Source organism: Siphateles boraxobius, unplaced genomic scaffold (assembly GCF_051911475.1).
Source record: "Siphateles boraxobius isolate OS27281-9 unplaced genomic scaffold, OSU_SipBor_1 13, whole genome shotgun sequence".
Taxonomy (NCBI): Eukaryota; Metazoa; Chordata; class Actinopteri; order Cypriniformes; family Leuciscidae; genus Siphateles; species Siphateles boraxobius.
In genome coordinates this window covers 13,596,048-13,622,993 of record NW_027508733.1, presented here as the reverse complement: position 1 = coordinate 13,622,993, position 26,946 = coordinate 13,596,048, and the positions used below count along the sequence as shown (strand labels likewise).

Sequence of the window (26,946 nt, the reverse complement as noted above, 5' to 3'; positions counted from 1 at the left end):
GCGAGCTCTTTTATGAGAGGAGAAAAAAACTCCGCGATGTTGAAGCGCACAGGGAGACACACACACACTGGCAGATCACTGCACAGATCAGCAGGCACTGTGAGCTCGCTGCAGATCGCCGTCAAACCAACACCGGAGAGAGAAGCTCGTCTCGTAGAGCGAAGTCAGAGATGATTGTGGAGTGAAGAAATATTCTTGGCTCCGAAGCGAAAACATACCTGCATGTTGCCGGCGTCCTCCTTTATACCCACGCGGTGGGGCGGAGATACGCTATGCAAATTCCGCAGACCCATGGCATTTCATCGCCATTGGCTCGTTTTGTAATACTCGAAGTCGATAGGTGTTCTAAGCGAAACCCCCATTCGTCGTCATCCGACGTAACTCGGAGTGACTACGAAAGGGAACTTATGTTCGCCGGGTTTCATGACATTAACCCTTATGCTGTGAACCAAAATCAAGTTAACATTCAATACCGTGACTTTCTTCAGCATTCAGGGTCACTCAAATCCACATCCAGTGCTATTATTGGTCCATTCGGACAAGTGCGCCAAGGCACTGTTGGGTAACAAACCAGGCAGCAGTTTTATACACAATATATGCCCTTAAAACATTCGACAAAGCTGTAAATAAACACATAGTGAAATCAAAATCTTTTTCTTTTTTCCTAAACAAAGCAGTTAGCGATAATACGGCATTCTCTTTTGAGAAAGGAAGCCTTGGAACAAAATATTTCAATGAAAGCTGCGTGTCCCCCGCGTTTGAGCATCCACATACATCAGGGTTTGGCACTAAATCCAGAACAAAGCAAGACTCAAATAAACACTCAATGCGAGATTGTGATAATAACTGTCAAAACTTGTGTCGTGTTTCAGTCTTTCGAAACAAACCAGGTCCTTTCCTATTTTTGGATTTGGCAAACAAAAATACTTCACGGCAGCAGAAAGGTTGTTGTTGTTTTTTTGTACGTTTTGCGAATATAAAGGTGAACGATTTAAGACAGTTTTTTTTTTTTGGATTTGCACATTGTCAGGGGTTACTAAGACGTGTTTTCCCATCATGCTCTGCTGTAATGGCACACAGCTGGAATGCACCTCACGATGAGAAAGAGAGCTGGATTATCAGAAGGATGTCAGGAGAGGACCCGGAGCGTTGTACGGATGAGGGACAGGAACACCAAAGGCAGTGGGACTCAGATTACGATCGTAGAATGAGGTAAAGCGATAATAACTGAATCCAGAGCAGAACTCCCATGGGACAGTGTAAAGAGTGAGCGCTGCCACACTCAGTTGTGTTCTCCTGCGGGAAACAGAGGACGTTCTGGTTAACATTCACTATAAACGCACTATCACAATGCAAGGCTGTTTGTTGTTGGTTGCTAGGTTGTTGCTATGCAGTTTTAAAGTGTTCCAAGTGGTTTTAGTGCATTGCTATGTGGTCGCTTGAATGTCCTTGGCAGTTGCTAGCACAATGTCATGAGGTTGCTAGTGTGTTATGAATGGTTTCCAGGATGTTGCTATATTGTTTCTTTGCTATTCTGAATAGTCTAGTTGACAGGACGTTATTACGTGATTGCGTGAGAGTTCTGGGTGGTTGCTAGTTCGTTGCTGGGACACTGTTATGAGGATGTTCTTAGTTGCTATGTAGTTTCTAGAGTGCTCTGGGTGATTGCCAGGATGTTACTATGCCGTTGCTTTAGTGTTCTTGGTGGTTGCTAGGGCAATGTTATGAGGTAGCTAGGGTGTTCTGGGTTGTTGCCAGGATGTTGCTATATGGTTGCTTGAGCGTACTTTTTGGTTGCTAGGACAATGTTATGAGGTTGCTAAGGTGTTCTTGGTGATTGCCAGGATGCTGCTATGTGGTTGGTTGAATGTTCTTAGTGGTTACTAGGATAATGTTATTATGTTACTAAAGTGTTCTGGGTGATTGACAGAATGCTGCTATGTGGTTTCTCAAGTGTTCTTGGTGGTTGCTAGGACAATGTTATGAGGTTGTTAGGGTGTTCTGGGTGGTGGCCAGGATATTGCTGTGAGGTTGCTTGAGAGTTCTTGGAGGTTGCTAGGAGAATTTTATGAGTTTGTTAAGGTATTGTGGATGAATACCAGGATGCTGCTATGTGGTTGCTTGAGTGTTCTTGGTAGTTGCTAGGGCAATGTTATGAGGTTGTTAGGGTGTTCTGTGTGGTTACCAGGATGCTGCTATGTGGTTGCTTGAGTGTTCTAGGTAGTTGCTAGGGCAATGTTATGAGGTTGTTAGGGTGTTCTGTGTGGTTACCAGATTGCTGCTATGTGGTTGCTTGAGTGTTCTTGGTGGTTGCTAGGACAATGTTATGAGTTTGTTAAGCTGTTCTGGGTGGTTACCAGGATGCTACTATGTGGTTGATTGAGTGTTCTTGGTAGTTGCTAGGGCAATGTTATGAGGTTGTTAGGGATAAGCACATGTTCTTGGTGGTTGCCAGGATGTTGCTGTGTGGTTGCTCAAGTTTTCCTGGTAGCTGCTAGGACGTTTTGCGATTGCTAGGATGTTGTGGGTTGCTATGTAGTTTCTAGGGTGTTCTGGGTGGTTAGCAATATGTGGTTACTAGGGCGCAGTTACAATATAAAAATCATCTTTATAAACTATCAACTAAAGAAGCAAACAAGCAGTGTTTGATCAAGCAACAGATAGTGCTTCACCTCTGAGTTGTAGTCGAAGCATTTGTCAGGTCCTTTCCGATAGCGGGCAGAATTTAACACATCACACGGGTTCTCTTCTTGAGCTGGAGAAGAAAACATTAAGGAAACGCCACAAGCTCTGTCTGTCATCCATCCATCAATCAAACAGAAAACAGAGTATTTGAGGGTTAAAAGCAGATCTGTTAGTGTTGCTCTGTGAGCAGGGGATCATTGGAAGGAAGGATACACTTCGTTCTGACAGGCAGGAGTTTCTCGATCTCGCAAGAGCTGCAGGGCAGAGTCTCAGCCACCACAAACAACAGGTTCGTGTTTTCTATACGTTTGGCGTGGAACAACCTGACAGAAAGAGTGTTTGTGTTCAGAAAAGTGTGTTTAAATGCACATAGGACTGTTCGCACACAAACACACACCTGGAGCAGTTCCCACAGTCCTGCAGCACGTTGAAGGAGTTGGTGGTGTTGGTGAAGTAGAACTGACTGTGAACCGTCACGCAGCTGCTGCTCCCTTTAGTGTCTGAACCCTCAGCCCAGGCGTCTGCTAGAAAACGTGTATAATGCAATCCCAGAATGATCAAAGATCATTTAAAAATATATTCTATGAAGTATCAAGAGAAAATGTCTATTTAAAATCTGCGTTCTGTGTATTTATTGTGTTTGGAGTATTGCTTCATTGCTTTAGAAACATCTTAATGCTATTTGTGCGATGCACCTTGTTTCTTTCTATGCGTTTCAGATGTTGAATTATGGTTAGAATGCGGCTTTATGCCTCGTGCACACCGGGGCGATTATCGCTTGTGCTTATCGCCGACGTTTGCGATTATGCACACCGACATGCAAAACGGCAGGCGTAAAAGTGCAATTTAAAAAGAAAAAAACATCTCGGGTTCGTTTTTTTGGTTTGACGTGCCGCGTTAAAAACTGGCCGACCAATGAGAGCTGCTGAAGTTACAATATCAGCGTCTTTTCCTTCGTCTTTCCTCATAGAATAGAACAATAATTTCTTCATCGCTGGAGCTGCTGCTGCTTGTAATATCCATGTTCTGTTTGCCAGTTAGCAAAAAGTGTGTGAATGGTTGTGGCAAGCACATGAATACTGGATCTCTTCTTCTTCTGTGTGACAAGTAAGTGTCAGAAGCGTAAAGTTGCGCAGTGCCACCGTACTGTTTTTCAATAAGCGCCATCTAATGTTCACTTTGCGTATCGCCAGTGAAAATCGCTTGGGTATGAACACAAAGACGCGTCGAAAAACACTGGCGATAAGCGCGAGCGATAATAGTCCCGGTCCTGCTGAGAAAAACTTTAACCAGCCTAAACAGCTAAAATGTGCCCTATAAAACAAGCCAAAAGACCAGCTTGACCTGTTGTAGATGTTTTTTTTTAACAATGTGACAAAATCACAGAAAAACAAACCTGTGGTGAACCAGCTGCTGTAGATAAGTCCATACAGGGACTGCTGGAGAACAGACCTGAAAGAGAGACCAGCGACATTAGCGCATGAGTATCTGAAACAATGTTATCAAGACATGAACGGATTTACCAAAACAGAATTTCACTTTCTTATTTTTGACGTATATCTACTGAATGTTGCTCTATCAACCAACAGGGAAGGTTTTATCAACGTTCTCCAGTTGTACTCACCACGCTGCTGCTGACGTCCACCAGGCCAGACTGAGGAAATCAGCAATGGAGGGCTAATGACAAAAAAGACTTTTAATACCAAAACACTGCTGCATTTCATTAGTTTACCTTCATGAGATTCAAATGGACTGCAGCACCATATAGGAATCAATGGAACATGAACAAATGAGTTTCTCACCACATAAAATCCTCTGTGTGCGGCTCCTGTGTGGCTGCTGGCCGTCGGCTCACAGGCCGACTGAAACTGGAAGGTCTGATGGCGGGCGTAGATTGAGTTGTTGTAGAGGGCAAACATCAGGTAGGGGTCGACCTCGCCGAAGAACAGCCCCACCTGAGAAAGATGTGAACATAAAGACGTGCTTATTAATATATTAAAGGGGACATATCATGAAAATCTGACTTTTTCTGTGTTTAAGTGCTATATTCCGGTCTCCGGAGCATCTACCAACCCAGAAAACGTGAAAAGTGACAACCCAGTAACTTTGTTTAAGTAAGCCTTTCTCTGCAAATATGCTGATCAGATATCCACCCACGGTGCTGCCATTTGGTTTTCGCAAGCGACAACAGTGTAACCATTTCTAACGCAATGGCAAAGGTTGGAGCAAAGCATGCCATAAAATGAATCATGATTAATGTGTAGCTAACACAGATGTGAATTCAACTTGAGTATAGTACAATCTAAATGTATTATATTCTAAATCGTCGCTGTCGAGCAGAAACCTCGTATCACCATATTTATTATAATGACACATGCAAGTGTCTGACTATATATAAAGCCACAATATAAAAATATAGACATCATAGTGTTCTTTCCATTTCCTAAAATGTATGCATTCAATTTGGTGAAAGCACTATTGCACTAAAGCACAAGTGTATGTAAATGCGTTACCAATTTTAACGCATTATTTCTTTCCAAAACGAATTAAATAAATTAAGATTAAATCGACAGCCCTAAATATAATATAATATAATTTTTTATGAGTTTGATTTTTATATATAGATAACATGTGACTATATAAATATTATTTTTGGAGCATCAACCTTTTTCCAGTGATCTCTCTGATTGGACATAACCAGGAAACCGCCATCATCGATCAGGTAACACAGCAAATCCTGAAACACATTCAAAACCAGATCAACCAAAACGTATACAGCCAAGAAGATCTGTTATCATGTAGAGTTTGAGTGTGCAGGTTTTCTCACATCGCTGTTCACTTCACAGTCCATCTCACAGGATCTGGATGGGCCGCACTGCACAACACAAACATGAAGTTACAACATCTCACCACACTCATGCCAGTACAGATTAACATAATGTGAGAGGGGTGAAGTTTTTCTTCCGTAATTCCTCTTTTCCAAAAAAATCTTACCTTATGTGAGGACGGTCTGCTGTCTGATACGTTGCTGGCGAGGATCTTGAACTTGTCGACCCAGGCCTCAAAATCCAGCTTAACGCCGACCACTAAAAACGGGAACACACGATGAGGATTGTCAGAGTACAATGTGATTTTAAACCTCCACCATAATGATTTATCAGCTTTGTGTCGAACAGGTTTTTTCTGAGAAACACACCAGCAGGCCTCATGGTTTTGCCTCCGATCACGACCTCCACAGCGGTGGTGACCAGAATCCCCACAGTGCCGTTCTCTGAGATTAACAGATCATCCATCGCTACACAACAAACATCAGAGTCATTCAAATGGTGAAAAATGTACATACAGGGCTGAATATCACCCATACTTAATGTATAAAGTCAACAGGAAATCAAAATGGACTTTATTTAGTGTCTTAACAAATGTTCCTGAATTATTGCACAAAAATGTCTAAATAATCTTTCGTAATTAGTTGCATCTTCTGAAAACGGTATAAAACGTATGAACCATCTAATCGATTTGTAAAAGACCCACCCAACTTTTATATTCTCATCGAATATCCTTACGATCAGAAATGTGTCACATTATGAAAGTAAAATGGGTTCTGGACATAATTTTTTAGATGACTTTATGTGATTATTTTACGAATGATAGTTATGATTTTACAATAGCGGTTGACCAATATGGGCTCACAGCTACAGAACAGGGTGGCTAATAGCTGATTTAATGGTGATAAAATGAATATGCAACTTAATGAACAAAAAAAAAAATACATTTTCATTTACTCAAAAATATATATTAAATATCACAAATATTTCCTAAATATTCTAATATTATTTAATTGAATTGTATTTCAATAAAATTGTAAAATTATTATAAAATAAATTATAAATATTTAAAATATAGTTTTGTAGAAAACTATCCTTTGACATACTATAGATACCAGTAAATTTTGCAGCAGAGACAGCTATTGTTATAAACTAAAAAAAAAAAAATTTTATCCATTGGTTGATTTATTGGTCTGCCACTTTTTGCTTAGTGTTTGTAATTTATTGGGCTCACAGGCTCGTGTTGGCGCTCTGAAAATGTAGCCTTTGTTGTCCAGACTGCGACGGAAGAAGTTTGAGTTCAGAGGTTCGGGGTCCTCGTCCCATGATTCAGCAGCCCTGAAAGACACACACGCACACACACATATTATAACAAAGCCTCCAGTAATTGTAATGTCATTACAGTACCAGCAGTGTCATCACTCACATGTTGGGGTAAACACGTGTGACGCCTCCATTGGTGGACGCGAACAGCGCCAGGAAGCCGTACCTGCAGAAATCAGATTGTCAATGAACAGCTGAAGACATTCAAAGTAAATCAACAGACTCTGACGGGTATGATCTTACGCGTTGAGGTCTTTGTTCTGCCAAACGCGTGTGGCGAGCTGCCAGAGGATCATAGAATCCAAGATCAGGTTATGAATGAGTCCCTGATCACCTGTGACCACGGTTAAAAACATGAAATTATGAGATTCTCAAGGTTCACTGATGAATTCATGAGTGGAATCAAATGCTTCAAGAAATGCATCCAAGTCTTCACATTTCAGATGGCAAGAAAATATAAAATTGTGCATTGTGACTTATTTATGAGTATGACTTATATTTTATAATGGGTGCTTTAATATAATAATCAGCTTTGTAATATCAGCGCTGTCATATTTGGTAATCAAAGTTATGCAGTTATAACAGTAATATTAAGTAATCAATGCTGTAATATGTAGCCATTAGCGCTAATATTTAGAAATCAATATTTATTAATCAATATATTTAATATATTCTAGTCATATTTAATAAGAGCTGTAACATTATTTAATATTGTGCTATTTAATTAGAGCTGTATATGTAGTAATACATGCTGTTATATTTATTTAGAGCTGTAGTATTTAGTAATCAATAGTGTAATATTTCGTAATCAATACTGTAATATTTAGAGCTATTTATTTAGTAATAAATGCTGTAATATTTATGAGAGCTGTATATTTAGTAATAAATGCTGTAATATTTATTAATCAATTTTGTAATATTTAACTACAGCTGTAATATTTAATAATGAATGCTGTAATATTTTAATTATCAGAGGGAAAATAAATGTTGCTATCATGTTTTATTCTAGATCTGTAATGTTCAATAATAAGTGCTGTAGGTGAAGGTTACTCACAGTCTTCAGATTCAGGTGAAATCTCCACCATCAGAGACAGGAAGTTCGCCAGGAACTGTGTGTTATTCTCAGCCAACTGCAGACGCTTGCAGTATTCTCTACAGATAGAGAGAGTCAGTGAGCGCCCATACATATACACAATAATAGTTAACAGAGGAAGTATTATAATGAATTATGTGCACAAACCTAGGGGCCAGAAACACATGACCAGCGGACTCAAAAGAGTTCGGCAGCAGAGACTGTAAATCTGAGAGAAGGGCAGGAGAGATTATTGAGGATGAAACAGCGGGATCACTAATCTTACGCAAGACATCATCCGTATTAAAGGAAACACTCACACTGCAGCTGTAGCATGACATCGCTGAGATCAGCCTGGATGTAATATTCATTGTACGGAGGAAGTACCAGACCAAGACTGCATGGGGCGACACATGAAAATGAGTTCAGAATGTTTAACGTCAAACTGTATGATCAGAACAGCCCAATCGACTCATACCTGTAATCAGTGTCGTTAATTGGTGTCCAGGAGTAAATGCGTATGACATCATCAATGTAGCGCTGCAAGAAAAACATTTAATTATCAGACATTTTTAAGCAAGGTTTTTAATGGTGTATTGATGGCGCGTTCACTAAGATGTAGCAGAAAAGTACACAGATCTCTTCCAATCTGTGGTATTCTTGTTAGATTTCAAAACTAAACGGCTCTCAAGGCATTCTATAAATGTCTCAAATAGAAGTGCACTAAAAAATCTAATTTTAATTTCCGATGGATTTTTGAAGTATGCATCCATGCTTTTCCATTTATTATTAGTAAATGTTTGTATTTCACTGATAAACTTTGCGCTTGGTTGATAAATATTTTCGATTTTTTGAGAGCGAACACAAAGGTTTTATTAGCAAACGCAAAGTTTATCGGGGGAACGCAACATTTTTGCGAGAGAAAGCAAAAGCATTGAAATATTTTTTTTTCGTTCATTTAGGGGCTCCATATGAAATTTAAGTATTTCAAAGTTTTAAGATGTAAAGTACTCTTACAAAATGCTCAATGTACTTTAACATTAGTAGTGAAGTATATACTTCTATTGCATATTTGGGTCATAATGCAATTATGCAAATTGGGATGCAGCTAATTAATGACATCGTTTAGGGCATCATAGACATGTACATCTGAAATTTGAAACTGTAATTTTGAGCCATATATAGAAAGTCATGTCCCAGATATCACACATGTCCTAGTTTCATCTGACACATTAATTGCACACACTTGCCTCGTCCAATGATTTAATTAGAGTTTTGATCGTCATTTCTCCTGATCGGCCATCAATCATTTGCCGACGAATCTGAAAAGGATCAAAAGCAGGCGTTAGAACGTTATCCATGAGCTCCTGCTGATTTAACATACATTATCAGACAAATTATTCACTCAAGCGTCATATTTAACACATGAAGTGAGTGTGCCTGTGCCGCCCACTCCGAAAACAATGATTCATTTATTATGAACAACAGAGAAAGATGCAAGTTCATTCGAGGATAATCAGATCTGTTGATCAGTAAAAACGGCACCTCTTGTTTACTACTGTCTTCTACTTCTGCGTCCAGGAAGTCCAGAGTCACTGGCTCTGGCAAATCCTCTTCCTGAAATGAGACAAACATCAGCACAAACCAGGGATATTATTGCTAACTAAAACTAAAAACATTTTCGTTACTTGAAATAAAATAAACGGTAACTGAAATATATATATATATTTAATTTCAGCTACTTTCCAAGCCAACAAATCTATTTTTATTTAGTTTGCTTTAACTAAAGTACAAAAAAATAATAATAATAACAACTATATAGATATATAAATTTATTTTTTTTAATTAAAAAAAATGCACAACACAACTACTAAAACTATAAATCAAATTAAAATGGAAAATATTATTAAAAATATTAATAAAAATATATCAATTATACTGAAATAACACTGAGACAAACACACAATCATGAGCATGATGAATCTTACGAAACCCGTCACAAACATATCGGGGTCATATGGCATTCCCCAAAATAATACAAATGACAAAAATGGGCTGTTGGTGCATTTTGTTCATGAAAATGAAATTATTAAAAGACAAATGAGCGTGATTGTTTAGTCCTTTCGGTTTGCACACAGACAATCAGAGTCTCACTCGAGGCTGTAGGTTCGGGTGCATGAGCACGTATCCATTTGGGTCAATGGCGAAGATGTATCCGTTTGCTCCCAGCTACACACAGAGAACGAGAAAAACAGTCTGTGATGATGTTTCCTGTTTCTCATAGTGGAGGGATAAAAGACTAGTTTTTATACAGTAAATAATAATACAATTACAATATACTGTATGATATAAATCAACAATTGCAACTGAGACACAAAATTGCTAATATTAAATGCCATGATAAAATGGTAATCATGCTTTAACCTTTACCATGGTGGAGGAGCAAACACACTTTTATTGATTGGACAAGCATTTTATATAATATATGTTTTATCAGGTATACATTTTTTAAAACCTCCTTAACCATATTTAGAAAAACACACTAATAATATGTTTAAAATATAATAAAAATTGATGTTAACAATGTAACATAATCAAATATTGTTATATCAGTAACATACATTAAAAAAAAAACCTCTACTACATTTACAAAAGAAGAAGAATATACATTAATATATTTATAATATTATATAAACTAATAAATGTCTATACTGTAATATAATTAATATATATTTAATCAGTTACACAATTTAAAACCTCACTAACCACATTTAGAAAAACATATATTAATAATATACATTATATTTGCAATAAAATATAAATGAATATGTTTATAATGTGATATAATAAATCAATACACATTTTTATTAAACTATTTATTTTCACAAATATTAAAAAAACGTAACCATTTAAGTTAACCATCAGTGTATATTAATATATTATTAATATGATATGAATGTTTTATCATCACATACATTATTAAAAAAAAACTTATTAACCACATTTAGAAAAACATTAACAACATACTATTACATAATATAAAATAACATAATATAAAATAACAATATCATATAATATAAAAGTGTTCATATGTTAACTGTTTAATGTTAATCTGTTTAAACCTTTTTTTAATTTTATTATTCAGAGAAAACATAAATAAATCAACCTAAAGAGACAAAACAAAACTAAAAGGAAAAAGTAGCTCTAGATAACAATTGCAGGTTGTGAGTGTAGAAGACGTCACCTTGTACTGTGGCGTGAGTCTCTTCAGCTCATCCAGATGAACGTCGACCCCCATCACCCCTAAAAGCAGCTGATTCTGAACACACAAACACTGCCATCAATGATCTGCACACAGCAGAGTTCAGCGTGATGATGATCCATCAGTAACCGAGCGTCACCTGAGAGCTTCCGTCTATGGTGAGGTTGAAGACCGGCATCGTCCCCGTCACCACCAGTCCCAAACCCTGTGAGCAAAACAGAAACTCACATGTTTTAATACGACGGACCCAGAGCGGCCCATATGTTTCAGAGACAGCAGGCGGGTGGAAGCGACTCTCACCAGAGCATCCTGATAGACGTTGGTCCATTGCACCTGCTTGGCACTTCTGCCTGCCAGAACCATGGGGCGGCCCAGTACGTCCAGATACTCCTGTGACACACATTCATTCAAGCATTTTACTTTCCTGAAAATACCACTATTTATGTTTGAGTTAAGGCTGAGTGGTTTGGCTAAATAGAATAAAATAAAAATTCTAAAATTATGAAAATAACAATATATACATCTTGATATTTTTAAATATATTGAATATCTCAATATTATGTATTTTATCCCATTCAGAGGAACAATAATAGTTATATGCACCACTATAACAAAACATACAAATACATACTTGAGCCACACAAATTGCATAAAACAAATAACACTATTAAAATGACTCGTTGCTCTCATACTTGCAAATTGTTAAACAAAAAAATTTTTTGCGTGAAGCACAGATGTTGTATAAAATCAGTTGCAAAATTAACTGAAATAAACTAAAATAAATCAACTTTTAACTCAAATCTTGTTTGCTACTGAATATTGAATCAATTTGAATCACACTATTAAAGAGTCACTGATTTGTGAGTTGCGAGACAACATTTTTGAGTAAAGCACATATGTTGTGTAAAACAAATCAATTACGAATTGATAAGTTGAAATGGACACTTTGAACTGATTCACCGAAATTTTTGAGTTAAGCACGTCATATTAACAAATTAGTTAAGAATTGACTAAATGAAACACTTTCACTGAAACGAATCAAATGTATAAATCAACTCACTGACTGAATTGTAAATCAGTTTGAATCATACCATTAAAGTGTTTTGTTTTTCATATATCCGCGAGACAACAAACATTTTTGAGTGAAGCACGTCATATAAACAAATCAGTTACAAGTCGATTAACTGAAACACTTTTTCACTGAAACGAATCAAATGTACCAGCTAAATTGTGAATCAGTTTGAATCATTCGAAGTGTTTTGTTTATAACATGCTGTACTTATGGGCTGTGAGATTGTGGGCGGAATTGATTCGTAACAAATCAGTTACGAATTAATTCATTAAAAATGAACACTTTGAACCCATTCACAGAAACTAACCAGATTTACCAGCTGTAACATTGATTTTGCTACTGAATTTTTAATCAGTTTTCTCAGTTACACTATTAAAGTGTCTCATATTTGTGACTTTCGACGGAATGAATAATCGTGAAAACAGCCTCTTGTCCTTAGTAACCTTAACTAAATAAACCAAGGGGCATTAAAATCATAAAATCATTTACAATGTTGCTTAATTTGATATTGCCAGCCATAACAGGAAAAAAAAAAAACTTGCACACATTAATGTGTGTGTGTAACTCACCTGGGTGTTAATCCTTATGGCACAGATGGAGCGGATCTCAAAATAGTATCCTGTCGAGACAGAGAGACACTTAGTGAGATGTCACATGTCATTTCTGTATATTTCGACAGGCATCAGCATATAAATCTACTGATATTATCATAGTAAGGGAAAATAATTGTTTTTTTCAGGAAGAAGTCACATTTTTACAAGGAAACATCTCCACTAGAGTCTGTTCCAATTGAGCATGTGTCTCACCCTTATTAGCACATGCGATCCACTGCAGCGGAGTGACATCATAATTGTGCTGCCCCACCGAGAACGTGAACACACGGACCTGCAGATGCCATCACATATCCCACAATTACCCCGGCAAATTAGACAGGAAACAAGCTTCACTGGAGGAAAGGGCTAATTATGAGGAACACACACTTCCAGAAGACAACAGCAGAGCAGAAACACAAGACACTCAACACACAAGGAAGATGTAAATCATAACATGTCAGGAAAGTGATGATCAGACCGTCTTATTGGGCCAGTTGTACTGCTCAAAGATGTCCTGAGCTCGGTCCTCCCCTCCGTCAGTAAATAACATGATGATTTTATTGCAGTTGGCTCGAGGAACATTTGTCTTCTGTGTGAGAACGAGAAACGGATAGAGAGAAGATTATAATACTGTGTCCGAACTAAAAGAGCAAGCAACAAATCATCACATCTCTTTAATCAAATGAACAGTGGAGGTCTGGTTTCTTCTATTGCGTCAAGCTGGGTAGCTCAGCCCACGGTGAAATCTCATCGGACCAAATTCTCCCAAAATGCAGGTGTGTGTTAAAGAGATATTCTGGCTCCTGTACAAGTTCAGCTCAATCCGCAGCATTTGTGGAGTGATTTTTTACAAACTTAAATTCCAAAACTGACCCAGGAAGTCAAATGGTGTAAGCAGATTTCAAAGCCAATATGAGAGTAAATCATTATATTTTATAGTCATATTAGGGTTTATGGCATTGCATTATAGCAAGTAGTGATATGGATATAACAAAGGTGAGTAAGTGATTTTTTCTGCATTAAAATCATGTTAACACTCATTGTTCACGTCTTTTGGTTGTACTATTGAAACAGTGAGCATTTATATAAGCCATGTATTCCGCCACAAATGCTGTCGATGAACTTCTCGTGTAAATTGTGTTCAGACTCACGTTGAGCAGCTGGTTGAAGGCGAAGTGAAAGCCGGATTTGTAATCGGTGGTTCCTTTTGCCTGCATCTGCTGCACGGCCTCTTTAAAGATCTTTTTGTTGCGTACATTGGCCTGAACCAGGTGCCTAAAGCAGGGCACCACTGCCTCGGCCTTCTCATTGAACTGCCACAGAACAAGAGAGGAAATACAGCTCAAGTAAATGTACAGGTTCAGAAAAATGAATAAACAGTGAATATTTAACACATAACTAACTTAGTAGCTATACATAACAGCTTTTGTATTCTATTATATCTCCAAAGATTTCAAGAATATTTTATCAGTAAATTAACAAAAGTGTCAGTGCACTTCTAAAAAAAAATCAGCCTAAGCTGGTTGGCTGGTCTTAGCTGGTTTGAGCTGGAAGTAGCTGGTTTAAGCTGATCTCCCAGGCTGGCCAAGCTGGTGTTTCTGCAGCCTTTAAGGTCTTTAAGCAGGTTACCCAGCTAAGACAAACCTGGTCAGCTAAAAAGTGTCCAAAACCCTTTCTTAAACCAGTCTGGGAGACCAGAAGCTACTTTCACAATCCAAAAAACATCATGGCATGTTCAATATAGCGCACTGACCCTAGCCACATTGACATAATCGTCGTCGGAGAGTGTGTCGAGCATCTCTGTGACTGAAGCTTTGATCAGTTTGAGAGTGAGTCCACTGACGCTGCCGCTCCTGTGGACGGAAAAGACGTCAATGTTGAACAAACAACACAAACGCACAGCAAAAAAGCATGCACATACTCACACGTCTACGAGGATGACCATGTCTTTTGGCGATGACGCTCCTTGAATGTACCTTAGGAAAACAGCAACACAAGTTTGAGTATCAACATGCCCTAGGCCACGCCCACAAACTGACCAATCAAAGCCAGCCAACTGTTTCTATAGATGTCTAGATGATTGTAGATTAAAAAAAATCTGATTTAGTTTTATTTGACAGTTTGACATATGATTTCAAGTCTCCAAATGAATATTGCCACCATGTTAAATGCATAATTCAATTATTTCTTTGAAGAAAGCCGCAGATGTGAATAATATATACAACATTTACTATTTTATGAGCACATTTTACAGGAAAATCAAGTTTTTCATCTAAAACATCATTAAATGAAAGAAATGTATATAGTAGTATTCTTATATTATCTTGCTGAATTTATTGACAAGCATGGTAAATTGAAATATACCATGATGTCATTTCTATAGAATGACATGCATTTAAATATATTTATAATTCATTTGCAATGCAGTACATTTACATATATATGAACTTTATAGAATAAAATGCACTACAGTTAAATTATAATCAAGTACTTTACATGTGCTTTAATTTGTTAGTCAACAAATCAGTGTACTTCTTTTATACATGACAAAAGATTATTAATGATTTAAATGTTATTTCATGTAAAACTTGTACTTGTATATTATCACAAAGTGCACTTTGTAAAAGTGTACTTAAGTGTCATAAAAGTGTAATCTTTAAGTACTTTTAAGTGGCCCTTTATTTCATCAATATTATATTATTGGCAAATACAGTTATTTAAGTAGACTTTTAAGATTTGAAGTACACTACAAGTGCACATTTAATACAATTAACCACACTTTTTTACACAAGGCAACTTATTTTCTGATTCCTGCATAAACTGTAAACAGAAAGTGTTTACCAGGGTCTCCGTCGTACATCGTAAAGGTCGATCTTATCCGGCGCTCTCCAGGGAGCAGCTAAAATGTGAAATGTTACAAAAAAATTTGGGTAATAATATATTTATGTAAAACATACTGAAACCTTCAGTCAGATACAGAAATGTATGCACAGATAAGCATGTTACCCGGGTAATATCTTGTGACCCCTGTGGCGCTCCCAAACGCTTGCCAGAGTAGCGACGGGTCATCTCTGCTGTTCTCCATGAAGACTCGCTCTAAAGCTTGTGTCCAGTTCAACTCATTCAGAATCACTGGAGCTACAGACAGACAGACACATTACAACTAACTGTCAGTCACTAACGATTATTTTGGCAATCGAGTAATCAAACGATTATTCTGATGATTAATCGAGTAATCTGATCATTTTTTTGTTATAATACAAATAGACCTAAGTGAACAACAGCCTTTAAACGACTTAAAATACATGTATAATAACAATAAGACAATAATAATTGGTTCAAATAAAGTAAGCTATTTTTATTGAACAACACTTAAAATACATAATGTATACATAATATAAACAATGCCAGCAGAGTGTGCCAACGCACAGTGATTGTTGTTATTACACTTTACAGCAGGATCAAATCCTTGTTTAATATTGGCCAAACATTTAGTTCAAATGTCTTTAATATTTGGCCAAACAGAAATTATACAGCTACTGTAATTTCTTGAACAACATGTCGACATAAAAACATGCAAACTCAGAGCAAGGGTTCAAACTTTTATTTTGAAATTGCGATGAACAACTTTCCACATTAAGAAAGATATTGATGTATTCTCCTGTGTTGGCATGGGTTTATAAATAATTTTCGTTATAAATCTGGTGTAATGGCGCACTTTGCGTTTCCAGATAAACATTATAAGCAACTCAAACTCAATCTCCACGCATGTAATTGATAATAGTGCAAAACTTTGCTATGAAACACAAAGCACATCAAACTTTTTTTGGGTTTCCATTAACATGCATTTGGGAACACATATAAAGTTTGACGTGCTTTGTGTTTCATAGCAAAGTTTTGCACTGTTATCAATTAAATGCGTGGAGATTGAGTAAATGCAGAGAGAGTTTACAATGAAACAGAGCCGCTCTGAGACGCTGGAAGAAACCCGTAACCTGCATGTAAATAATTAAAGTGCCCTGCTTCACTCTGAAACCTGCAGCAAAAATATTTAATGGAATTGCAAACATTGTGATTTCACAATAGCATAATGATATTATTATGATTTTTAAATGGTTTTAAGATATTGTGCAGCTTTCGAAAATGGTCTAATAATGCAGTTCATGGATTCTTGTCAGTGTAATGTGCCACTTCCGGTATTTTGCCGATTAATCAACAGGGGTAAATTGCAATGTTTTGCATAAAAATTCTGCATAAAAATAGGTGTATAGAAACATTGCTAATGAGAGTTCATGATGTAGTATATTACATAAAAAAATGCTGGATGAAAACGCCAAGATACACATAAATTCTAAAAATGTGCAGCAAAATGTATGCTCTTAATTGAGGCTATATATATATATATATATATATATATATATATAAGAAATGTATAATCTATTTTAGAAAATGAATAAATCCCTCAATGTGCCACACAAACACAGGATGTGTTTCTGTTGGATAACTGGACTAACCAGCGAACCAATCGCATTGCACAGCATTTCAAATGTTGGTTCGTTCTTTCTGAAAAGTCTGTCCTCAAAATTATTTGGTATAATCACTTCCCACAACCATCTTACACGATTACATTCCCAAACATCTGGCATCTGTCTCAGAATGCAAGATAACATTATAGCGTTTATTAGATTTAAGCCCTTTATGATGTATGAAAAAAGAGCTTTGGGGAAGCCTCTGATTGCAGCAACTTACATTTTCTATTACAGATATTTTGCGCTTATTTCTCAGGAAGGGATTTTGATAAACGTGCTTTATTCGCAAACGTTTTATGCAACATTCCAAATTTTGCAGATATGTTAAATTCGCAGCTTTAAATGGAAATATAGCTATTGGCTCTTAGAGATCTAATAGCACCAGATTGGTTCCTTACCGCCTTTGTAGATGTCTGTGGGGATCTGGACAGCGGTGTGTGAGAAATTCACATGGTTCTTAAAGATCGGGTCGTACACAAACTCCAGTTTCAGCGACATCTGAGAATCGATGTCTTCACCATCCTGATGAGAATAAACAATATAATCAAATACATTCACACACACATATTACATATGAGGCCATTGTTTCAGCTTGAGTTTGATTGTCAAAATAATAGTCATATGGTGATAAATGAATATGCAAAATAGTAGTTTTGAAGTTAGAAGTTTGAGCAACTAGCTTCTAAAAATAAATAGTGTATGAATGCATGAATATTTCCTACATACATACCAAAAAAGCGTCATTTTCATTAACATTACATATGCTTTTTCTCAAATAGTTCAAAATTTTTCATACAGGCCCACTTTCTAAAGCATGTAAATCCACATATAAAAACTTTTACATGTTTTTCACATCGGCGATAGATAGAGATGTACTTAGTACTTACATAGTCCATCTCTGCTTTAGAGTTATAATATTCAATATTTTCCTCCTGAAATAAACACACAGAACAAAAATACAAAAATCTGCTGTTTAAAATCGGCTTGAGCATTTGAAGAATCAAATACAGATGTCCTCCACATGACAAACGCTCATTTAAGCACAATTCACTCATATGAGCATGTGTGTTGTCAGTCGAGCTGAACATCTCTAATGAATCAAATCAGCCAGAAAAACGAGACGTCACAATCTATTGGGCTTAAACAGGCCCTCCAGCTACAGACTCACAGAAATCATGACTCACAGCGAGTGTGTGTAAAGCTTGTACCTGGATCAGAGATATACGGATGTGAATATGAGATAAAGAGATGCATCAAGGTACACAGATGAAAGAAATGTAAAAAAGAGAGAATGAATCCGCTCTATTTGTGCGGTTCATTGGAATGAATCAGTAGAAGCAACATAGGAATAATTGGTCTGAATCGACTTGGATCATACATGCAAAAGCAATTTTAAAAGTGAAATGTCGAAGTGTATGAAGAATCTGGAAAAAGCTTGCAAAATTATTGTGGAATGCACAAAAGTGAGCATAAAAACTATTGGCGCCGTTAAAACCATCTGACCTTGATTCCATCTTGCCAGTGATGATCTTTCTGAAGACGCTCCGCTTCACTCGCCAGTTTCTGACCCAAAACACATACGAGAACCGCGATGAGTTATCCTAAAGAAAGTGCGTGTGTGATGGCGTGCATGTTTTCTTACCTCAAGCGCTTTGCGTTTCTTGGCCAGCAGTCTCTCAATGTCAGTCGCCACTTTTTCAACAATGTCTCGAGGGTTATTTCTGACCAGACTGAACTGTCTTCTCTTCTCAATGTAGATCTACAACAAAATGAACATCCATCCATATATATATATATAATGTTATCGAATATGGTAATGTTAATGTACTTGGTATTGGTGTTGATTATATGCTGTTGACTTGCTACTGCTAATAGATACACAGACACGCTGCTGTGAGCATGTAAGATATGCTGCTGCAGCTGAATATATAGACATACATAGGCTAAATCCTGTAGCAGATCTAGGCAGGTGGAGCTGGGGGAGGTGGAGGGGTTCAGAGGAACTCTGATAGTGTGCTGCAGGACTACTTTACAGTAAACAATGAACCAGACTATTTAAATGTTGAGCAAGCAATCTTATTGGCTGCAGAATCAACAGAGGTCAACCAGCTTGTGCAAAGCGATAATGATGTGATTGCTTGCAGATTGCATGTAAATGACCTATCAGCCTGGGCAGTGCCGGTCCTCCCTATACACAAACTACACAAGGTGTATAGGTCCCCTAGGTCCACCTTGCTCTCAAAGATTATTTAAGTAGCATATTACTATGTAAAAAAAAATTATAACATGCAAATTTAAAAGCAGATTCAGCTTTAGCAGAGTCGTGTTTACTTAAGCTTTGTTGGGTAAACTATATTTATTATTGTAGCAAAGTTCAGGGAAGAAGGAGGCGGGAACCGACGAACATTTAACAAACTTTATTTAAAATAAAACAAACAAAAACCAAAAGTACCGCCACCAGCCCCTCGCGGACGACTGCTGGCTACCAAAAATAAAATTCAAACAAACAAAAGACAGGCCTGTTCCTCTCTCGATCATTCACGTCTGCCCGCTCCTTTATGCTTCCGCTCCTCCGTGAGAGATGGGAGGACGTTCTCTCACGTCCCTCTGCCTCGTTCTGTTCACCACAATTATGCTTTAGTTTCGTTAGTAAATCACGCATTTGGAAAATCACTTAAGTTGTGTGTTATAGCCTAGTTTTTCTGATAGCTACATGGTGCCAGATCATTACTTTCATAAAGCATTTATCTGTCAATGAACATTTGGTTGGCAGGTTGATTTTACTTGTTCTTACTGGCAGTTTAATGTGTGTTAAAGGGTTTTCCTTTATATATTTATATACTTATTTTCTCTAAAGTGTATTAATGTTTATTGAAATTCAAATCACTGTACGTTGATTGTTGACGGTGAAACTGCGATGAAAGAACAGATGGGGGTGGAGGTCATTTCGAGGCTTCTTGAAACCTTCTCAAAGGTTTGCTTAGTGTTGGGCCGGCACTGACCCCGCGCCCTATAGAGTTTCATGATTGAACTATATATATATATATATATATATATATATATATATATATATATATATATATATATATATATATATATTCAGCATTTATTTAGCTATAATTATCTGCTTGCATTATTTAGTATATATATATATATACATATACATATACATATACATTACACAATATATATATATATATATATATATATATATATATATATATATATATATATATATATATATATATATACATTCACCATAAATATTCATCAGCTGGAGGAAACAGCGAGCGAGCTGCATGTTTGTGTTTTAAATTATTAATGCTCATCACTGGGAAACCCGTGTAACTTCCTTTCAGATGTGACGCACTAAAAATGAACTCATTTTACTGTGATTTCTCCTCGTGTAAATGAGTGTTTGCGCTCCAGAGTGAGATGTGAGACAACAGCTGCTGTAATCCAGCGGCGTGACTAAAGAAGACGAGCCTCATTAAGCCTGTAAATAACCTCTGAGTCCAGAACAAGAGCTGTTTAGAGTTCAGATCAATACAAGAACATCAAAAACACGCTCACTTACACACTGACAACTTGAACTTTCAGACGCTGCATTTAAAACAAGACAGTGAGTCAAGATGAAACCCATGAACGTGTTATTCCAATGAAAAAAATGTAAATAAATCAATAATATCATAGCCTATCATTACACAATCTAATGTAATCCTGCTAAATAAAATGAGACTCAGCATTTATTTAGCTATAATTATCTGCTTGCATTATTTTGGCTCCTGGTTTTAAAATATGCAAATGTGATATTAGCACAAATTAAAGCCAAATGCAATTCGCAATAATAAAAAAAAACATTTTTAAAGGTTTTTTATATGTTAAGTTCAATTTGTCTTTTTCATTCATTTAGCTTTTTCAAGGTTAGTTTTATTTACAGTTATTAAGTGTTTTCTAGTTTCAGGTAAGTTTTTAGTCAACAATGTTACAAAGTTAGTCAACAAACCGGGGCATAGATTAAACCAGAATTAGGCCTTGGTTGAATTAGGACATTTTAGTAGCTTTTATAAACGTGCCTTAGAAAAAACATTACTGATGTCCATCTTTAGACAAAACAATGGCACTGACATATTTTAAGATATGTCAGAGCAAGTTGCTTTCAGTTAAAACATCTCAAACATGCATTTTAGTCTGGGACTAGACTTAAGCCATGTCTGTGAAACTAGAGGTTCATGTGTTAACTGCTATCATCACACGTTTAACTGTTAAATTTCTGCCATTTTATCTTAATGAAGGTGATTTTAAAGTCACCATGAAATCAAAATTAAGACAATTATTATTATTTTTATGGAATATTGCAGTATTTATTATAGATGATTTATCTATGGATATTACTTTTATTTTTATTTTATATATAACTATAAACATATTCACGTGCCCTTGTAATATTTAATTAAAGACATCTATTTTCTTCTGTGATGATGCGTTTACTAGAGTGAGGGAGGGACTACATGTCACTCACATGAGACTGACCAATAGTAAACCCCAACCATTCTATCAATTCCCCATTGACAAAAAATCAAGTCCCACCCTACATTTTTTTCTGTTTCGAGAAGCTGTTTCACTCGGATATACAGGTACAGTATGTCACAATACGAAAAAAAAAACAACTATTGCAACTTCAGTTTCATGCCGACTTAGAAGTTGAACCTTTTATATGCTGTGTATCAAAAAATAAACTTATCTTTACTTTATTTAGTTTTATAGTCACGAAAATGTATGCATTTTATTTTACTTTCAGTTTTATGATAAAGTTACTTTCAGTAATTATGATGCTAGTCCTGATTACTCTGAAATGCATCACATCCTAAAAATTTAATGAATTATGAGTGAAATTTCATGCTGAAAATGTCAAAAATATTAAAAATGCAAGATGATAAAAAATGAATATTTCTGAGAAAAGCATAAACGCAAACTCTGACAGAAAATTAAGCAGTCTGTACGGATGGAGAGACAATCAAACACTCGTCTCAGACAGACTGATGAAAGTCGAGGTCAGAAGTCAAGTGTTAGGGTCAAGAGCAATAACTCAGGGTCAGGATAGATCAAAAGACATGGCAATCACTATGTGTATTTCGGCTTTACTTTTAAATCTCAGCTCTGGAGGTTTTTCAGAAGGTCATTAGCCATCATTAGAAACATAATTATCTCAAATAATGATAATATGACGATGACCGGACAAATAATACAACTATAAAGGAGCTGTCATATGCCTGTATTGATCATCAGCAGTGAAGCGTTTTGTCTACAGCGCTGTGGCATTCTGGGTAAATGAATGACTTTAGCATCAGAGGGGCGAACCATCTGTTCTCTCAGTGATGTGAGCTGACACACACACACACACACACACACACACACGCTTCAGGATGCCTCTCAGTGCTGGAATGGCAGGATCATTATATTCTCCAGCACAGATTTTGTCTCAGTTCCTCATTGTTTGTGGGTGTTTGACATGCGGGCCAGACCCACAGTAATGAGCACACACTTGACAGAGATACTGGAAAAGCCACACACACACACACAGTCTTACCCCCTTCAGTTGTTGAGCGCCGCTGATGTGCTGCAAGACTCTGTCAATCTCCTGTTCAATGCGACGAGCCCAGTGCATGATCCTACACAACACACACAACACAACCGTTACACAACGGGGGGAAAAACAGATTTGCTGTAGGTTTCATGACAGGCTTCAGAGATTTATATCACTGTAGTTGAAATATATCAGGATTTTTTTTATGTTATTTTTACTGGAATTTCAAAGAAATGGACTTTATGTCGCGTTCAGCACAGAGCGAGCAGATTCTCAGCAATTTGCGCTGTGAATTATGGGTGTAAAAAGTGTTTAAGTACTGAATTTAAAGTAAATTATTAAGGCAAAAAATCGTAAAAAAATAAAAATTGTATTGACAAACGCAGCCCAGACCTCTATTTTGAGTGGGAGCACAATTGGTGCTATGTTGTGTCTCAGTTTATAGAGTGTAGTGAAAATTACCGGCTCATAGGACTAGGTAGATTGTAATAATAATGGAAGCTAATATCTAGGTAAGATTATAAACTTTCACCTTAAATCAATATTTGGGTCACAGTGTGATACAGTCAAATGAATCGCCTCAGGATTATACAATATGCAATATGAATGAACATCAAAAGGTGTTGAAAGATACAGTACAGCTTATTAAAATGTATCATGTCTCATGCAGTCGTTCAACGAATGTTTCAACTGTAGAAAGACGTCAATTAAACAGCTTGTGAAAAATGTCACATAAAGCCATTCAATGACTATATAGCTAGAAAAAGTTACTCTAGAGAGGAGCATTTTGCTAAAAATGTGCACTATATTACATATTTACTATATTTTTACTCTTATTATTTCATTAAAACTATTCTAACATTATTATAAATAACACTTTTTTAACAATTTTATAAAACGAGTTTTAGTTTGAATAATAATAGCAGCTGACATGTTTCCTTATATGTTTAGAGCATTAGTTGAGAGAGATTTGTTTCTTTGAGAAAATTAATATTTAGGCCCTACTGTACCTGAAATTTAGCCAAATTAATCAATATTGAAACAAGATCAGAATCGAATCGCAAGCTTATGAATCGAAACTCTGTACTCCAGCCTTGCAGTACATACATTATCAACGTTATGATGATAATTATAATCTGAAAACATTAACATGTTGTCTTTCTCTGCAATACTGGAATGAACAGTTTGTACAGTATAATTTCACGTCTTTTGTGTAAACAATGGATGCTAAAATCACTAAGTTAAACAATACATTTACAGTGACTTCAACAGACCTGTCCTCATTTGTACTACACACAGTATCAGTGTCAGAATATGATATAATATCCTCCCAGTCGGCTAAACCGATCAATATAATCAATGTACAGAATGTGATGTTTATACTGTCCACAAACAAACCGTGCAGCTCAACGAAACTGCCCTGATCTACAGATGCAGATGAATTATTGAACATCTGCGTGGTCTCGTTCAGCTTCATTAAACCGCCCTGTTACAGAACAGCATGTACGGCTAAATCATAACCCTGCAGTCTGATCATAAATATCACCTGTTTCCACGACAACAGAACAGATCTGCAAGTGATTACAGCCCGACTGCAGTTATGTCATATTACGTAAGTTCAGGTTGTTTAGCATCCATACCTCAAACATAATTAAATTGGAACTGTCAATTAACACGAGGAGATCATAACAAGCGAACGCTTAGAGAAATCTCTGAGGGTCCAGCATTTAATAATCAGTGCTAATTGAGAGGAAAAGAGGAGTTTGGGGTGCACATTATATTAGTACATGTGAACAATTGTATATTATTGGTATCAGAAGCAAGAAGCAATGTCAAGGTTTATTTTTGTTAAAACCCTTAAAACGTTTTTTTTTAAAAACACTAAAAATAGTATACATTTATAATATCAGACAGCTTATTGGTTACTTATTGGCCATAATAACACTAATTAGGCCTAGATTTTTGCATGTCTGAAGTCTGATAGCAATGTGAGTGGCATCTTTGTTTGGGTATGAGAGTTTTTAAACAGCATCAATGATTACAAAATTATTTGCAAACTTTTTGGCATACTGGTGCATTCTCATAGATTACATTAGGAGATACTAATGAGATTGTGTTCATTAGAAGAACACATCTTAGATCTTCCCTGCTGCCTATTACCTGACACACACTCCCTAGAGACACGGACAGAGAAACAGGGAAATGATCGGCTGTTCTGACCCATATTCACATTACAGAGAAAGATGTATACCACAGAACACAAACTGTGATAGATAGATACATAGATAGATAGATAAGTTGTGACAGTAATTACTTTGTGATGCTCTGAGGATTATTGAACCAGTTCATAAATCTCAAATCACTGCTGTCTGTCTGTCAGAAGTCACACACTGACCTTAAACACACACACACACAGACACACACACACACACACACACACACACACACACACACACACACACACACACACACACACACACACACACACACACATCTATCTATCTAAACAAGATAATAGATTGTTATATAAAAAGCAAATTAGAATGAATTGAAACTAACACTAACCCTACAAGAAATTAATTATTTTAGGTTCAATATATAGCCTATATATATATAATAAAATAAAATGTCACCAAAAGTAGGTTTTGCCATACTTCTAGGGGATGAATTTGTCCCCAAACTATGACTTATTAAACTATGAACAAGGAGTTAATGTCACCATACATCCCTTAAGTGTGTGGTAATGAGTTTTTCCTATGTGTAATGTTGTGGAAATTAACATATTGAAGTGTAACGTTGAGAAAATGTGCATTTGTTATATGTAGTGTTGTGGGAATTAGTATTTCTTATGAGACAGTAGAAATTAGCTTTTCAGTGTAATGTTGTGGAAATCAGTATTTTTTTAAATGAAACGTTGTGGATTGAGCACTTATGTGTAATGCTGTGGAAAAGAATATGTCTTTCATATAATGTTGTGGAAATTACCTTTTCTTACCAGTAACGTTATGGAAATTAACATTCTTACGTGCAATGCTGTGGAAATGAGGGTTTGTTACGTGTGTTGTTTTGGAAATGAGTGTGTCTTACGTGTATTACTGTAGGAATGAGTTATTATTTCATGTAATCCTGTCGAATTGTTAATGTTTCTTACGTGAAATGCTGTGGGAATGTGAGCGCGTCCACTGCGGTCCACGATCCGCTGAAAATCACCATAATGAGCAGCAGACACGCGTGAGCCCATCTCGCCATTTTCCATGAAAACACTTCAATCCCACGGCGAAAATATCCTCACGGTTATCCAGAAGAGCAGAATATACAGATATGACGCAGTAGTAGACACTCTTTTTGTCTGAGAACTACAAATTAATTGAAACGCAGAGATGTCTGTGGGCGAAAGATGCTGCGCGTGATGATGCTGCCGTGCACGCGCGCCCGAGACACCCTACAGATCTGCGCGCGACCCCATTCATTCCCCAATCACACTGAAACACAAACCTCATTATCAGAGAAGACATAATAACATAACATAACATAACATTAACATCTCATATAAAAATATGAATACATGCGAAGAAGTATAGGCTAAAACAACACACCTCACATCGAGAAAAAAATAATGTCTGAGTGTGAGCATTTTTAATTTGATGAACAATTTGTTAATAAGGAAATCTTACATCAAGTCGATATGTTAATAATCATTTCTTTTTAATCAAATTAGCTACTGAACCTCTGGCCTCCTGGTCTTAAACGAATCAATAACAAGTTAATTATACGATTAAATATAATCTTTGTAGGGTGAATTCAGGTTGATTTGGACACTTTTTCCAAGTCATGTCAATGGCAAAAAGATTGTCTAATTCATCTGCATAATTAGTGTTTACTGTCTAATAAAGATAATTTATTCATTCATTACATAAACTGTACACTTGCCGGGGAAAGTCTCAGCAGTGGTGAGAATCAGGGAATATAGTGGAGTATAGAAATGAATAATGAATCAA

At 36.5% G+C, this 26,946-nt stretch overlaps 1 protein-coding gene across 4 annotated transcripts; it reads right to left on the bottom strand.

Moving 5' to 3' along the window:
• Positions 1 to 651: 651 nt before the first annotated feature.
• Positions 652 to 26,435, bottom strand: cacna2d2b (calcium channel, voltage-dependent, alpha 2/delta subunit 2b). 4 transcript variants are annotated; one of them, XM_077225510.1, is made up of 38 exons: positions 26,100 to 26,435; positions 22,952 to 23,033; positions 19,004 to 19,120; positions 18,865 to 18,924; positions 18,249 to 18,293; positions 17,760 to 17,883; positions 15,839 to 15,970; positions 15,674 to 15,731; positions 14,758 to 14,808; positions 14,586 to 14,685; positions 13,984 to 14,145; positions 13,311 to 13,421; positions 13,046 to 13,124; positions 12,809 to 12,858; positions 11,468 to 11,557; positions 11,307 to 11,372; positions 11,150 to 11,224; positions 10,060 to 10,134; positions 9,451 to 9,522; positions 9,156 to 9,227; positions 8,384 to 8,445; positions 8,226 to 8,302; positions 8,074 to 8,134; positions 7,888 to 7,985; positions 7,077 to 7,167; positions 6,937 to 6,999; positions 6,745 to 6,848; positions 5,882 to 5,980; positions 5,680 to 5,771; positions 5,513 to 5,560; positions 5,351 to 5,422; positions 4,488 to 4,640; positions 4,310 to 4,362; positions 4,082 to 4,137; positions 3,083 to 3,209; positions 2,899 to 3,008; positions 2,673 to 2,755; positions 652 to 1,296 (listed from the first exon to the last, which is right to left on the bottom strand). In XM_077225510.1, exons 1-38 carry the CDS (start codon positions 26,195 to 26,197, stop codon positions 1,195 to 1,197), a joined length of 3,270 nt encoding a protein of 1,089 aa, XP_077081625.1. In that variant the 5' UTR covers positions 26,198 to 26,435; the 3' UTR covers positions 652 to 1,194. The 4 variants fall into 4 exon arrangements, 3 of the variants coding, with proteins under 3 accessions (XP_077081625.1, XP_077081626.1, XP_077081627.1); XM_077225511.1 differs by having other exon boundaries at positions 3,083 to 3,206; XR_013203166.1 differs by lacking the exon at positions 2,899 to 3,008.
• Positions 26,436 to 26,946: the final 511 nt, after the last annotated feature.

Bases quoted from the DNA above. Each gene is read 5' to 3' on its own strand.
- cacna2d2b (XM_077225510.1), bottom strand. From the start codon at position 26,197: ATGGCGAGATGGGCTCACGCGTGTCTGCTGCTCATTATGGTGATTTTC. The intron at 13,125-13,310 runs GTCTGATCATCA...TGGCATCTGCAG, and splicing joins ACAACTGGCCCAATAAGACG to GTCCGTGTGTTCACGTTCTC. The intron at 1,297-2,672 runs GTGAAGCACTAT...TGTTTCCCGCAG, and splicing joins GCTTCGACTACAACTCAGAG to GAGAACACAACTGAGTGTGG.